The sequence below is a fragment of the Lolium rigidum genome, chromosome 2 (genome assembly GCF_022539505.1).
Source record: "Lolium rigidum isolate FL_2022 chromosome 2, APGP_CSIRO_Lrig_0.1, whole genome shotgun sequence".
Lineage (NCBI taxonomy): Eukaryota > Viridiplantae > Streptophyta > Magnoliopsida > Poales > Poaceae > Lolium > Lolium rigidum.
The window spans coordinates 286,293,084-286,310,009 of NC_061509.1; the positions used below are offsets into that span (position 1 = coordinate 286,293,084).

General features: G+C 45.4%; 2 protein-coding genes across 2 annotated transcripts; both read left to right on the plus strand.

Annotated features, from left to right (window-relative positions):
* Positions 1-2,228: 2,228 nt before the first annotated feature.
* On the plus strand, positions 2,229-2,975 carry LOC124689024. Its single transcript, XM_047222626.1, has one exon. It carries the CDS (start codon positions 2,293-2,295, stop codon positions 2,773-2,775), a length of 483 nt encoding a protein of 160 aa, XP_047078582.1. The 5' UTR covers positions 2,229-2,292; the 3' UTR covers positions 2,776-2,975.
* Positions 2,976-11,880: 8,905 nt separating this feature from the next.
* Positions 11,881-12,381, plus strand: LOC124691102. Its single transcript, XM_047224381.1, has one exon. It carries the CDS (start codon positions 11,881-11,883, stop codon positions 12,379-12,381), a length of 501 nt encoding a protein of 166 aa, XP_047080337.1.
* The last annotated feature ends 4,545 nt before the right edge of the window (positions 12,382-16,926 follow it).

Consider the following 16,926-nt stretch of genomic DNA (forward strand, 5'->3'; position numbering starts at 1 on the left):
GTGAGACTTTGTGATAGGTGAGGAGGTGAGCGGTAATGTCACCATGTGGATAAGTGGTGGGGCTATTACTGGGCTCGTATGAAACCAAACAGACTGAGCCATTCGTTTTTGCTGGCCGAAAAATTCTGCACAGCCTATCAAACAACAGCCCAAAATTGCACCGTGGCCCGTTCGCGACGCGCAAATGCTCCCATCTTGCTGACGCAGTCATGCAAGAAATCGGTTCAGGCAACCAAACGCGCCATAAACATATGGCCATGCGACCCATTCCGATAATGTCGATCAGAAGCTGGCCGGGTTTCAAGCGACGACTGGATATATAGAGGATTCTAACATGGGCGTAGAGAAAGCAACAACGTCCGTTTCATTTCGGCCGGCGCGCCGATGGACATAGCCATTTGCGACTGATGCCGACGGTGTCGACCGGAGATTCAGAGGTTGGCCGGGTTTCGCGCGACGGATGGAGTAAAGAGATGAAACCAATACCATGGGCTCGATCGCGCCGGCCGGTCGGATCGACCGATCCATCGCTGCCGGCTGCTGGCGTGTCACGTCAGGTCCGTCCTACTCATGCCAACTTGACCATCCCTGGCCTGCCTATCTGTCTCCGAATTTTCCATGATATAACTGCTAACTAACTTAATTTCCTGTGTCGTTCGTTACTGATAGTAACTTGGGGATGGAGGTCCATAACAGGTGGCCTGCACCTGCAGTGCACACAGGAACCAGATACATCTTGCCGATTTTTTCAGACCAATCGGCACAGGCAGGTTGTGCTAGAAATATCCGCAGCAGTAGAATATGGTTCCCGTTGAGATGCTCGTGCACGCCAGGCCTTTCTCATGGAAAATCCATGCACGTTATATTCCTAGTGCGTTTTATTGGTCGTGACGAACGCAATCCGATCTTACTAGACTCGGCTTAGCATTTGATGTAAAAACCAGTACTTTCTCCGTTCCAACTAATAATTAAGGCTCGCTAGTCAAAAGTTAAGATCCTTTAAGTTTGATCAATGTTATAGACAAAAAAGTACACATTTACGATCACCGATATTGGTTCGTAAATTTACCATAAAATATATTTATTTTATGTTCTAGATGTTTATATTTTGTTCTTAATATTTGGACAAATTTCATAAGTTTTAACTTTTGACTAAATTTATAATCCTTTTTCATCGGAACAGGGTAGTACTGCTATCAAGAAAAAAAAACCGTAGGAGAACTATATGTTTGAACACAGGTGGATATCATTCTTATAATATGTGTCCATGAATAAATTTATGTTTAGGTATCGCTAACACGTAAAAAATTCTTAAATTTAGCGAACGAGTTCTTTTTGCTCTTAGGTGCAGGTAATCTCCTTATTTTAAATATATTTTAGGGACATTTTGAATGTCAAATCCAAACACAATTACCTGCCAATACATCTCCACATTCTAGGTGTGCAAAAAGTTGTTTCATTAAAAGATTGATTTTTTTGTGGCATGTGTTTTAAAAAATATTGATAAAATAAAGCTTAGCACTTTTATTACACAACTCACAAAATGTATCGGATTTTGAAACTTGATGTGAGCACACAGAATACGGACATGCATAAGCGATTTTGTCGAAATGATTTTAACAATTAAAAATATGTTTTTTTTTCAAAGCAAGTATATACACCCGGAAAAAAAAGGTATTTCTAAAATTTAACCGATTTACTAGAGAAAACTAACTATATTATGATATTTAATTGGTATCACCAAATTTATCTTAAAATATAGTCTAAAAATATGCTAATTTGATGTGCATATATTAATGTTTATTTTAATGAAGTTGGTCTAAAGTTCACTTGTTTAGCATATTAAAAATATGCTAATTTTACAATTAGTTGTTTAGCATGATTTCAGAAAAAAACATATAATGGGTACACTGCAAAATATAGGAGAATCAAAGTTTAGATAATTGTTTACTTAGGAAAAGTGCAGAGTCAGTACTAGTTTGTAGTGAAAGAAATTGACCATAATTCTCACATAAAATTTTGAAACCAAGTTGCCATGGGGAGTTGACCTACGTTGACCCAAATCCAGGGACCGGTTCCGGTGTGCGTTCAGAACGGGCCCACAGCAGAGCCGCCCACCGATTCCTGCACATAACCCTACTCTTCGAAGTTACCTAACTGCCCCTAGCTTCTCTATATACTCTGCTCCAAACCGCTCCATCTCAGTTTACTCCAAGTCCCCTAAACCACCACGGCAGGACACCAAAACCTCCGTTGTCAAACCAACTGCGCTCCGTGATCTCAGCAATTTTCATGGCGGCGGCGGCTGTCACTCGGCCCAGCGGCCCAGTCCTGTCGATTCCCAACTATGGTTGCGCCTCCCCCAACCGTGTCAAGCTCGCCGCCGCCGTCGGCGCCCGCTCGCCGGGCAAGGCCGTCAGCGTCTCGTCGCGGAAGGCGTCGTCCGCCGCAGCGAACAGCCGGCAATCGTGTATGTGCTCCCCGACGAACCACCCCGGCTCGTTCCGCTGCAGCAAGCACAAGGGGCGCAAGCAGGAGTCCAAGGCCGCCTCCCTCGGCAGCGGCGCCTCCAAGCTGGGGACGAAGCACATGGGCAGTGCCCTGGTGCGGGTCGGCGGCGCCGTGGAGAGCGGGACGTGGGCGCGGAGGGCGCTCGCGCCGTCCCCGCAGTCGCAGAGCCGGAGACGCACTGCCGGCGGGCTCCAACGTCCCCGGCCCAGCCGCCTCTCCTCCGTCTCCTTCGCCGGGGACCGCGTCGGCGACAACCGCCGGTGAACAGATGAACAAACTTCGTCGACTTGTCATAGCATAGGAGATAATTGGGGAGAAGTTCCCCTAACAATTCACTGGGATCTTCCGACCGCTGTACGTAATTAGCCGGTGGTAGACTGGAGTTTTTGATCCAGGTAGCGGAGAGTTCATCCTCCCTTTCGTTCTGGATATATACATGGGTGAGAAATGGAGACATTCGGATACATGCATCTGAGGCTTATCCACCATGGATGATTGTTGCTACTACAACCACTTTCTGTTTCTGGAGTGTTGTGACGTCCCGCCCCTGTTTCGATAGGCTTTGGATGTTACGAAGAATTCTTCAATGAATACATGGATGTTGGACTTGATCGCGTGCGCGCGCACGCACAAGTGGACTCGATGGACCCTCTGGGATGAAGGTTGCACTCTGCTGCCATGACAGGTGGAGCACGTAGGAAGTTGCCCCCTAGCCAGGGCACGATCAAGTCACTGCACAGTCGGACTGGAATTAATCTGCTCGAGACGGTTATCCAATGTCTCGAGACAGTTACGACTTACGAGCTCCGTTGATCCAGGTAGGACACGAGCGTGACGGAGATTAACCGGGGCAAAGGTAAACGGCCTGCAACGGAGGCAACCACGGCTGCGCCGCCCGGGACGGAGGCTCTCTGCATGCCCACGGCGGGGAGGGCGACCGGGCTTCCGGTTATTCGTGCCTGCTAGCTGCTGTGCTCTAGACAAATCGCGCCGTATAAAGCGGGAAGGGAGATTAGATTCCTTGCCAATTATTGAGAATTTCGTTTTGTTCTGATTAGATTCTGTTGCTAGATCCGGGGACCTCAAGATTGACTTCTCCGTGGTGTGCACTGGCACTGTCTCCATCCTGTTTACTTTGACCTATGACGTTTTGCATATTGTAGGACACCCATGTGTAACTGGTTCTATATGTTTTCGATATAAAATCCATTTCCTTCCCTCGGCCTCAAGAGCAATTGGCTAGGGAAGTTGGATCTATCATAGCTAGCCTATTGGCAGGGCAATGTCAACAGTCTGAACTTGAATAGTCTGTAGAAAGGGCATGTCAACGACCAAACGATTTTTTTTCGTAATCTGCTTCGTTGCATTACTATTTATTTTTTTCATAAATTGCCAAAAAAATCTTTTGCACGGTTGTAACATCTTCCTGCAAAAATGTTGCGAAAATTGTATCACGACCTGCTATTATCTTAGATTGAGTAAAATAAATATTTTCTAACCATAATTTTTAGTACTCTAATCACTTTAATATTCCAATACCATTTCTATCTTTTTATAATTATCTAGTGGCATTTCTGGTATTTGTCTTACTGCAGAAGAGGACTATATTTTTAAGGGTTTTTATCATTTGTGCCACTATGACTGAGCCAATACTCACGCCCCGCGAGAGGAACCGCTCCCACGAAACAGGAACCGCTCCGACGGGGCGATCTGCCGGCAAACTACACCGGCCAGCCGCCGGACCCCGGAGTATCGGCTCCGGCCAGCCGCCGGACCCCGGAGTATCGGCTCCGGCCAGTAGTTATTGGCAAGTGTTTTCTTGGGGCGTCGTTCTATGGAGAAGATTGCGTCGCGTCGGAATAATTTGCCTCTGCTCTTTCTCCATCTCGTCGTCGCTCTAACCGGTGATGTCGGAGGGCAAGTGGCCTGGTCTTCTTGCCGGTCTTCGGATCTGGTAAGATTCGTGTCTGGCGGTTGGCGTTCGGCACTCTCACGGGTGACGGTTGCGTTGGCTGCTGCAGTTATGTCTGGCGTCTTGCAGTTGGGTGTGAGGATGACGGCAGGCGGCAGCGTTTGTCTTCTTCGACCGAGTCCGGAGATGATGACGGTGTTGGGATCCGGTGACCATGGGGAAGATCCCCGGCCGACGTGCCACAAAGTCTCGGGCTCGTCCTCTGCGACGACCCAGTTCATCGGCTCAAAAAGCATCATTGAATGCGATGGTGCTCTCCTAGATCTAGGTGTGGTGGTTGTTCGCCTTTTTTTCCAGCGCTACCATGGTGGCAGTGGAGGAAGATGGACGATGTTTCGGCGAGGCACAGTTTTCTCCAAGGGTGAACTTGTAGTTTTACTTCTTGTGAGTTTTCTTGTGCAAAGTTGCTTGATGCAAATGTTTGTCTTGTGTGGTGACCATATGTGTAATCTCTGTAAACAGATTGTCTAATGAAATATATGGTTACATCAAAAAAAAAAGTCATTTGACCAATCCAATTCTAAAAAAAAACCACTCCTCCGTCAGTGTGGTAATCACTTATGCAATTCTGCTATCTTTCTACTGTTAGTACGCTAATTAGTTTTGCCATCCAAGAGTATACTGGAGAACGGTGAATTTTGACATGGTGCATACTAAATTTTCGCAAGATCTTTGCTAAATTTCACAGTTTTGGATAGTTGAACAAAATAATCATATAATACCGAAGATCACAAATTAGAAGTAACCAGTATAAGTGCACATAATTTCACAAGAACACATATTACACTCGTAACATCATTCTGGTTCACATGACACAAAGTTCAACCTTGAACTGAATGCAACAAAATATAGGTTCAAATGACATACTAAAAGCGTTTTCATACATCAGGTTCACGGAAGCAAAAATAAATCAAACTACAACTCAAAGGCGCAATTTCTTATTGGCGCGTGTGTTTCTTGCTGGGCTATCTTGTGCTTTTGCTGCCATGCTTCGGGTGTTTTTCGCTGGGCTATCAAGGGAGACTGATCCAGTTGCAGAAGCATCAACATTTGTAGAATATGGTGATTTTCTCTTCTTCGCTGTATTTTTTCACAACTTTCTTGGCGCCTTTCCTAGAGCTGTGACAAAGTAACCCAGTTCATTATTTTCTCGACTAGACATGCAAAGGATCAGTGAGAAGAATGAACATACACATACCTTGCAGAACTCCTTCTCCTTTGTTACACCTCTCAGCTTGTATTGAACTGTGTGTCTATCAATGTCTACAACACTACCCGGTGAGCACTTATCAACTTCAGCCTTGAATGTGTACAACAGATGGAAGCTATAAGCCCACTTGCCTACAAGCTTGTCCATTGCCTTTTCCCTCCTATTGGACACCCTCATGCATGGCACTTTTATCTACTTCTCATGTATCTTCTCAATCAGCTTTGAAACACCAATTGTTGGATTTTCTCTGACCCACTCAAGAACAACGTCACAAACCCACCTACTCTTAGCCGCCAGCAACTTTTCACTCTCAAGCGCAGTTGGACATGTATGTTCACAAGGATTCACCTTAATCTGCACATATACAAAGAAATATAATTAGGACATATATATGTGCTTACAAAATCAATATCTGCACATATACAGAACAATATAATTAGGACACATAATTAGCAATATAATCTGCACAAGTATTACCTGGAATAGCTTGCTATTCTTCATAAATGAAGCATGAATTTTCCATCGACAACCTTCAAATGGACAAGGAGCTCTAAGTCTGGTTGGATCACTCTTCTCTGTGATATAATCAAATTCTCTAACGATTGCAAAGGTAGCAAGGGCATTTCGACAGTCAATAACTGAACGAAAGATAGTTCCTTCGTCCATGCTTGGGTCATTTTTGTCATACTCGACAATTGGTCTGTCAGCATCCTCTTCTATTTCGCCATCTTCAAACCCACCCATGTCGATGTCTTCTTGGTCCTCGATCCTCATCATCAGTGGAAGCATATATAGCGGAATATAGTCATGATTGGAGGGAACTATGTCTGGTACATCCTCTCGTCCTCATCTTCTGAATGTACCGCAAGATCAGGTAATGCGCTGTCATCATAGGTGATGTCATTAGCATCAGAAGAGGTTTTTTTCCTCCAATTTTTTTGAGAAGCGCCAGCAGAGGTTGGAGGCTGGCTGTCACTCACGGGAGGTGGAGATTTAGGATTACTGTTGACTGTATTAGGATAAACTACTGTACGCAACAAATTTTTGAAGTAAGAAAATAATTGAATAACTACACTCTTTGTATCCTGATAGCTTCCCAAACATGAGAGCCAAGTCATCATCTCTTTTGACATCCACATAACAGTTTGTATCTTTATCCAAATACCTTACCACCACGGTATCATTCATACCCCAATGATACTTGTTACACATTGCTCCCTGCACCTCATTGAAATTCATGGACGATTCTACAATCAGTGGATAGTCAAATTCATATATAGCACCTTCTCGTACTACCATCAAGAGCCACTTGGTATGTATCCATCCTAATTAACAGTCAGCAGGAACGATATTGCATGATCCATCGTATCAGTAATATCAAGAGGTATTACGAAAATTACAATTTGTATCAAAATTTATACTTTTCTAAAATTATCTTCTTCGTGATACAATATTAGTAATATAATTTTTTGTAATAAAGTTCATATATTTAACCACATAGCAAGGTTGCTATCTGTTTGGTGTAGTGTTGTTTATTATACAACTGCAATTTGACCTGATAATAAAATTTTGTGATGCTATACTTAAATAATTTATAAGAATAGGTGTACTGTTGTTTATTATACTATTGTTTTTCATCTTAACTTTGTTGTGAGAACTCATCCTGAGACAGGTACAACTACCCTAGCAATAGGCTGCGCTTTCTTTCCCGTCTTAGAACATGTGGATGCTTTTTAGCTATTTCCCGTGTTATATAGAATGGAAATCGATCCCACTTCTGTGGGGGTCGTGTGAAAAAATGTTAAAGATGCCTAAATCATGATACCTAACAAATATCTTAGTGGTTTATACTACATAACTAGGCAACCATCACTACAAGAATGGCCCCCATACCCGGCGAATTTTTTAGATGCCACAAACAAAAATTCCATGTAAACACTTTTTCCCGAAGGATGGGCTTCCTCGTCGGTAAACAAAGCACACACATAAATTTCCGCCATGGTACCCTTACCGGTAGATAATTACACCGTTCTAGGTGGCAAGATGAGAAACTTCGGATGTATTATAAAGTTTACAAGAAGCACGCATCTCACAAACGTAATAAAAGAGGTTGTTGAACCACCCAACAACCACTATAGCCGCTGTTGCCGCCCTTCTACCGGGGCCGGCCTGACTTTTTCACTCATGTGCCTACAAGTACCATCGCTCTAGAGCCAAAGTCGTTGCCATGGAATCTTTCAATTGATCCGAAAGAGCAAATAGAATGAATCTGGAGGCATGTGCTCCCGCCGCAACTCCAATGTCCATTGGTCCACGTTAGCAGTGGGACCACTGTAGTGGCAGTGTATTTCTCCTATTTTATTCCGCCGCTGCCCCGGTACGCCACAAACATCAGAGGTGTCGGTGGTGTCAACGGCGGGCGGTGGAGATGAGGGTTGGAGCGGAGGTGTTGGTGGTGTGGGCAATGCCAGGGACGATGCCGGTCTCCTATTAAAGGCCGAGGAACAACATGATGTTGGTGGCGTACCGGGGCAGCATCGGACGCACCGGTCGGTCCACCTCCGACACGAGGATGCCGAGCGTCGCTGTCTCGTGTCATGGTATCCGGCAACTGGAACTCCCGGCCCTCCGCCATGGCCGTCTGCTAGGTGTGGAAGACGTAGCCGACGAAGTCTTCTATGTCATCCTTGGCCTCCTCGTTGTAGTAGGCCAGCGCGTCGTCATCCTGGGGAGGCACAGGAGGAGTCGGTTGCCGTGTTCGACGAGGAGGCGCAAGAGGGTTTGCAGGCGTCAGAGGTTCATAAAACGGGTAGTCCCGGTCGCCGACGATCCTCGCCTTCCTCCTCGGATGCCTCTCGGTCTCGCGCCAGGTGTGCAACAGATCGGAGTCCACGGCGAAAGAAGGATCGGCGTGGAGATCTTATGGCAGGTACTTCCGCCTACGCCGGATCTCGGCGCTCCTCTCTGGCTCGTGCAGATGCGCGTGCGGACATCTGGAGGTGGCTGAGCCCCCGGCCGCCGTCAGGACGGTGCACGTCCCCCCAACGACAGCACATCATCTAGTTTGCATACAACAGCCGCACTAGGTCGACGGGGGAGCTGCACCCCGTTGGGCCTCAGATCCTTCTTCATGCCACTGCCAATACCTAGTGGCCGTTCTTCTTCTTCCCCGTGGTGATCCGGCGGCACGATGGTGTTGGTGGTGGTGTGGGTGGGAGCGGAGGTGTCGGTGGTGTGGGTGGGACCGGAGACGTCGGGTCAATGTACCTCGCTTGCTTGTGACTCGTGACATCCCGTCCCCGCATCGTCACGACTCACGAGATCACACGCTGCGTCCAACTTTGGTCGGGCCATGCTCGGTTGGTCCGATCCGACACGCATACGTGCGAGATCTGCGAGAAAATGAGTAACAAGATCTCCTTCTTTCGAATAATAACAATAAGATCTTGTAAATGCAGTAGCGCCCAAAAGCTATGTTCTTTCCCACCCATATATATATGTCAAATTGCATCTCGATCGGATCAATTCCCAGGCCAATATATGCATTAAATAATCTCGTATTTTATATTTAATGGATGTGATTATTTAATTTCAGTAAACCAAGCATAATCATATGCAAACGACCAAAGACAAATTGCAGTACGATGATTGGAGATCAGCGATACGCAGCTATATGTGGACAAATTTTAGTATGATTTTTCTTTTTGGTGTAGGCCACATATTATCATATTTTTCCTCAAAAATTTATATGAACAAGTATAAAAGTTATATGTGTTTACGTGAATCTTTTTCCTACAACTTTGAAATAGCATATTTCCGATTTAAAAAAGAAGTACGCCATCCATTCACTATTACTTCCGGCATTCTAAAATATATGTTCAAAAAATTGACCAACTATATTTGAAAAACATCTACATCTAGAACAACGAACTTATATTAATTGCAAGTATTCGCAAAAAAAGAAAACTTATATTACAATAACCACCATGAAATATATTTTCATGATGTATGCATTAGATATTAGTACAATGATTGATATGTTGATAAACCTCTATAAATTTTAGTTTTAACGCAAATTTGTATGCAGCACATTTTGGAAAGTAGACGGTTTATATGTATCTATATTGTCTAGACACGTTTCCGGATCAACTGTTGGAGATGATCTTATAAAAATATCACTCGACTGAGGTCTAGACAACTTTTATTTTCTGAACAAAATAGATCCAGAGCTTACACAATAAGCTGATTTAAGGTCGACAGGCCGCTCTTAGTTAGTGATACGTAGTCTGTCAGGCTCATGCATGAACCAGCATAATGCTGGTGCATGGCATGGAGCTCGCAAACGACGGCCGGGCACGATAGCTGTTCCAATGTGTGGCCTGGAAACCTAAACAAAAAAGGCAAATACATTTGGATAGGCTGAGAAAAATGCATCGTAGGGAAACAATTTCAACTACTAGAAAGATTGCAAGCTTGAACACGCATTAGAAAAATCTTTCCTCCATTTCTGCCCTGTTGATGACGATGTTGTCGCCGGGTTTCACGCGATGGAGTACCAATGAGATGATACCAATAACATGGGCTCCACGTGTCACGTCAGTTCCTAGTTCCTACTCATGCCAACATGGCCATCGCTGCGCTGGCCAGCCTGTTTTCGAAACGTTCCATGAAATCTGCCAACTGCCTTTCCTGGTTCTATCCTTTCGGTGTGCCGGAACTGGATTGCTGACAGTAACATGGGGATGGAGGTCCATAACCGGTGGGCTGCACACAGGAACCAGCATGGCGCTGCCGAATTTCAGATGAATCGGCACATGCACAATGTGCAAAAATTATGTCCGCAGCCGAATATGGTTCTCGATGAGATACTCGTGCACGCAAGACTTTTATCATGGGAAATCCCCATGCACACTCCTAGTGTGCTATTTTTCTTGTCGTGATCAAGGTTTTTTTTCTCGGTCATAGTTTTTTATCGGAGGATACCGGAAAATCCGGTTACCCTAAAATATCGGAAATCATGGGATTTTTTCGTTTGAGATTATGCAAATAAAATTTAAAATTCAAAAAATTGAAACACAAAACAAAGAAATTTCTATCCTAAATTAATTGTATGGCTTATGCATGGCAACGGTAAGACTCTATCGTCGAAGACAAGCAAGTTATGACCTCGAATCATAGTCATGTCACCTTTATGTTTATCATTTTTAATGCAAAAGACAGAATAAATAGAAAAAAACAAATATTTTGCTCTTGTAGTTGAACTCGCGACCTTTGGGAAACTCTTGCGCACCAAGCAACCACACCGTCTCAAGCTATCTGTAGGATACATCACACGTCACCCATATGACCAAAAACTAGAGTTCAAATTCAAATATAGCCAAAAAGATTGATTGGTATAAAAAATTATGGAGGGTAGCGGAATATCTGGTTTCCGCATAAATTTCGGAAATTCCAGCCCAGAAAAAAAAACCCAGTCCGAACCTATATTACTATACTGGACATAGCATTTGATGTGTGTTGTCCTCTAAAGAGAAAAAAATCTACTCCATCTATATCGGATTATTCGGGTATTAAGTATTTAAAAAAATTGATTACAAATCTGATCAAAAAATATTAGATATATACCATAAATATTATATTATTGAAAACTTCTTTTGAATATGAATCTAATAGTATAATTTCTGCAGCGTATATTTTATATTTTTCTTATTAAATTAATTAGTACATTTTTGAAGCACATAATACCCTAATAAACCTGTATTTTTGTCTGACAATTAGTTAAGCCTTCACCGGTGCAGATCCCCGGGATGGTTTTGTCGATTCAGATCGTTTGCCGTTGACGGTAAAATGAAAAAACATAGGAAAAGCAAGAGTTTCCCAAACTCTGTGTTGGTTTGTACTGCAAGAAATTGGCCATAATTTTCAGAAACATTTTCAAACCAAGTTAGCATGAATCCTTACAATATTGGGTTGTCGGCCGACGTTGACCGGAATCTAGGACCGGTTCCGGTGTGCGGCAGGGCGAGCCGCCCACCGAACTCTTCAGCTCCTCTTCCCCGCCGTCTGAAGTTACCAAACTAGCCCTGGCTTCCTATATATGCCCTCCAAACCGCTTCCTCTGTTTAATAGCCACTCCCCTGAACCACCTCTGCCACACCAACTTCTCTCTCTAATGTCAACAGTTCTAATGGCGACGGCGGCTGCCAGCCGGCTCAGCGGGACGGTCCTGTCGATACCCAACTACCGCTCCGCTTCTCCCAACCGTATCAAGCTGTCCGCCGCCGCTGCCGCCGGAGCCCGCTCGCCGGGCAAGACCATCAGTGTTGCATCGGCCGCCCCCGCGAAGAGCCGTCAGTCCTGTATGTGCTCTCCGACGAACCACCCCGGCTCGTTCCGCTGCAGCAAGCACAAGAGACGCAAGCAGGAGACTCCGACCTGCCACGGACACGGCCACAGCAAGCCCGCCTCTCCGCCTTCGCCGGCATCCCTCGGCAGCGGGGCCTCCAAGATGGTGACGCTGGTGCGGGTCGGCCGCGCCATCGAGAGCGGTACGTGGGCGCGCAGGGCGCTGTCGCCGACCCCGCAGTCGCCGCACCGGAGGCGCGCCTCCGCTGGCTTCCGGCCCCGACCTAGCCGTCTCTCCACTGTCTCCTTCGCCGGGGACCGCGCCGGCGACAACCGGCAGTGAACAAACACACCCAACCCCGTCGACATGTCATAACTGCAGCCTGCAGGGTACCTAGTACATACTGAGCACTGATAGTGAGCATAGTTGGCTGTAAGTAATTAGCCTGTGCCAGCTAGGTAGCAGAGTTCATCCTCCTCCCTTTCGTTTTGGATATATACATGAGTGAGAAATGGAGACATTCGGATACATGCATCTCAGTCTTATCCGCCATGGATGATTGTTGCTACAACAGCTTTCTGTTTCTGGAGTGTGGCAACGTCCCTCCCTTCCCCTGTTTCGCTTTTAGATAAGCTCGATCGGCACCAGTTGAGTGACCGGTGGCGTCTCGCCGTCGGTTCCTCCCGTCACGCGACAACCGTGCCCCCACCCCGATGATACGAGCAACTTGGAGCAATGGGGGAAAAGCCTCCTGCTCCGAAGAAATCTGTGTGCTCCGTAACATTTTTATTATGCAACTGACATGGACTGTTGCCCTAGTCATTTAGTAACTGAGATGAACTGAGGATTTGTCCTCCTATCCTCTGTGATATTTTCTACGGTAAAAGTATTCCTGGTGAAATTGATGAACTGAACCGGAACACAAGATTTTTTTTCTCTGTTGAGCTCGTGATATTTTTACTGGTTTTTGTTAGATTCGTGATATTTTGCTGTTGGCGGAGAGGTTGCGATTCCCCCTCCAGCTCTTTAAATTGCGCAAGAAGATTGTGGGAGGAACGGTGGGCGCACAACTGGATTGGCCGTCACCTGCTTCTTGTTCGTTGTGGAAGGCGGCGATACTTAACCTGCTCAGTTTTTTCTCCTGAAATCTGCTACCGCACACAGCAATACAAATCACCTGTTGACGCCATGTCTCCGTCCATCAGATGACTGTCTATTCAAATGCTTTTGCCCCAAGACAATGATATCAAATTAATAGGTGCTAACCGAACGACACAAAATGTGGACGGGATTGTGGAAAGGGATTTTCCATATCTGTATTTAATCCCCTACAAAACCAACGAGGCCTAACTAGGGATGCAAATGGTATAGATAGATTTATCTACAAATTGCACCCGCATCCGACTTTTAAGAATATATGGTGTGCATATTAAAAATTCGTCGGATATGGATACGGATATGAATATTTGTCAAACGGATACCCGCCGAATATGGCAATGGATATAGTATAATCGATATCCTCCGATGGGTATAGATTATCCAATATATTTTTACAGATTATCTGGGGTCCTCAAAGAGGATTATCCAATGAAATTGGCTCAACATCAAATATCCAGACAATCTAGTTACTCCATCGACCCAATTGTGCGTGCTACATCTAAACTTACCTGCATGTCCCTGGAGCAAAGCAAAAGTAATCCAGAGTATTAGCACCCCAAAGATAAATAAACTTGCTTTAGAAAAGATAAAGAAATGTAAGTAGAAAGATGTTTTTTTCCGGAGTGTAAACACAAGTATACATGATCTCTACAGCAGCAAAAGGATGCATGCAGATAGACATAAGCCACTCCATTTCATTTCCGCCTCCGGAGAAAATTTACAAGGAGACACGTATATACACATTTTGGTACAAATAACAATCAGTTGATCGGAGTTGAGTACTACTCAGCAAAGAGTTGAGTCGCTGTAAGATTTTTTTTTGCAAAGCTAGGCTCCAGGCCGCTAATCCTACAGGACGCATATGCGTGCGCGCGAAGAAGAGGCGCACTACGAGCGAAGAGCAAGCGGCCGGGGCTGGCGACACGAGCCTGGACAGGCGGGGCTTGAACTCGCGGCAGCGGCGGTGGTCGCGGCGGCCGGAGGACGGCGGCGGGCTGGCCAGTAGCCGCTGCAGGTGCGCGCGCAGCACGGGCCGCCCCTTGCCCGCTGTCCTGCTCCACGTCACGGCCTGCGCCGCGGCTTGCTGCAGCGAGGCGCGGACGGAGGACGAGGACTGCAGTGGCCATCCGCGGGGAGTTCGGTGGCGGCTGCAGCGGAAGGAGCCCGGGTGGTTCGTCGGCGAGCAGAGGCACGTCAACATGGGTGCCTTGCATCTCGCGGCCGCGTCGGAGGCAGATGGGTTCGCCATGGCTTGGGTGTCTCGCCGGAATCTTGGCTGGCTTCTCTTTCTGGCCGGAGATTAGGCGAGTGCGGCCGTGGGCGCGGGCGGGTAGCTAGATGGCGTTGTGCTCGACTTCCCTGGGGCGCGCTCCTGGTTTTATAAGCGTGGCACAACTTGCTCAGGTTTCCAACTGCGGATGTGTAGATGATGGTGTGTCGAGGAGAGCGACGTTTTTTTCGTCAGTGCGTGTAAAGGGTAAAGCACTTGGCAGCTGCTCGCGCGCCTGAAATTCTCGTCGGAGTTATTCAAATTTTAAGCTTAATTTCGCGCGTAATTTCCGCGTCGCTGTTCTACGGAGACATGACAAGGTACAGGTACCGGACATACGATGGGCCCCCATGTATTCTGAATTTCAGATAAATACTCACTGGCTGTATGGATCTATGAGTATCTCTAGCCGATCCTTTATAGTTTAGCCCTTTATGTATGTTAACTTCATATATTAATTTGGTCCTAAAAAATGGTTCCTAGTCCATCTCCTAAATGGAACTCGTTAATTTTTTTGTGCGGTCTTATTGCAATTACGCATAACGACAGTCATAAAAATCAATAACACTCATATAATTTCATGGCATCATCATACAAATCACTAACATAGTTGCATAGTGCATACAAATCATTAACATAGTCACATAGTACACACGAATCACTAACATAGTCTCATAGATCATAGTGTTCTGGCTTCTCCACTTGAACAATCCTAGCCGGCATTGTAACACATGAAAAAAATGTGCCACCTATTTAACATTGATGCTAGTTATCTTGTTTCTCCACTTATGTTAGAATTGTTAAAACCCTTATTTATTTGCTTAAATTCATCGAAAGGTTACTTTCCACTCTGAGAGTACAATGCCTCCTGAAGAAGAGCTTGATCACTCCATACGAAATACAGTGCGCTGTTGTTATCCTCTGTGAGCTCTCTCCTTTTGCACTTCTTCATGGAGCGACACAATGTAAATAAAATTGTGTACATACACTAGCACATATCTTCTACCGCATTCATAAGAAATGGCAAAAAATAAAATAATACCTTGTTCGCATTGTACCAAACGCCATTGGTGCTTTCTACTACTCTCATATATTTGGTCCTAAGAAATAAAAGGTTCCTAGTCCATCTTCTAAATTTAACTCCTTACAAAAATTGTGCAGTCTTATTGCAATTATGCATAAGCAATATCGTACGAATCAATAACAATCATATAAATTCATAGCATCGTCATACAAATTACTAATATAGTCGCATAGTGCATACAAATTATTAACATAGTCACTCTTGTGGAGCAGCGGGGACATATGGATTCTGGTTGCAATCATCTGATGACGGTCGTTCGGGCTATCTTCAACCAGGGTGGCTGACGTCAATTGGTTAGAATCCAAGATGATTAGATTTTATACTTTGTCTTTTTTCCGTTGGCTCATCCATGTTTCCACTTTATGCGACTCATTAGTTGTATTTTGATGTGATACAAAATTCACTAATGTAGTCGCATAGTGCATACAAATAATTAACATAGTCACATAGTGCACAAAATCACTAATGTAGTTTCATAGATTATAGTGCTCTAGCTTCTGCACTTGAGCAATCATAGCCGACATTGGAAAAATAACAAAAGTGTACAACTTATTTAAGATTGATGCTAGTTATCTTGTTTCTCCACTAGTATTAGAATTGTTAAACGCTCATATTTTCTTTGCTTAAATTCATCGAAAGTTTGTTTTTCATTCTGAGAGTACAATGCCTCATGAAGAAGAGCTTGATCACTCTACACGAAATATAATGCATTGTTGTTATCCTCTGTGAGCTCTCTCCTTTTGCACTTCTTCATGGAGCGACATATTTCAAATAAAATTGTGTAAATACACTGGCACATATCTTATACCTCATTCATAAGAAAATGGTAAAAAAAATAATACCTTGTTCGCATTGTGGCGAACACCATTGGTGCATCATCAAGTGAAATTTAATTTACCGTCCCAACCAGGCGCGGACCTAATCCCCCGGTAAGATTTGCATGGGGTCCCAACCGACTATAAGGAATCAGCTAGAGATGCTCTTGGATGCGATGTCCTAGCTATCCAATACTCCTATTCTTATTGTTCTATATCATGCAGTATCTCACGGTATGATTGCTGCACCCCCATGGGGCTCTCACAGGCGTTTGGATTTTGGGCCGTCCGATCGAGCTGACGTGGCGCGATCTCGGCCAGCCATTCCATCCAGGGCGCGAGGCCCTCCCGCAGACCCGCATTTTATCCACGGGTCCTGTAAAGCCCGCTCGGCCCAGACTCTCCCGTCGCGCGTGGCTGCGAGCTCCAATCCCGTCGCTCCCTCTCCCCTTCCTCCTCCGCTCCCAGCCGCGCCTCCGCTCCGCGCCCGCCCTCCGCGCCTCCGCTCCGCGCTCGCCCTCCGGTGCTATCCATGTCTGTCTCCTTCCCTTCCCTCATTC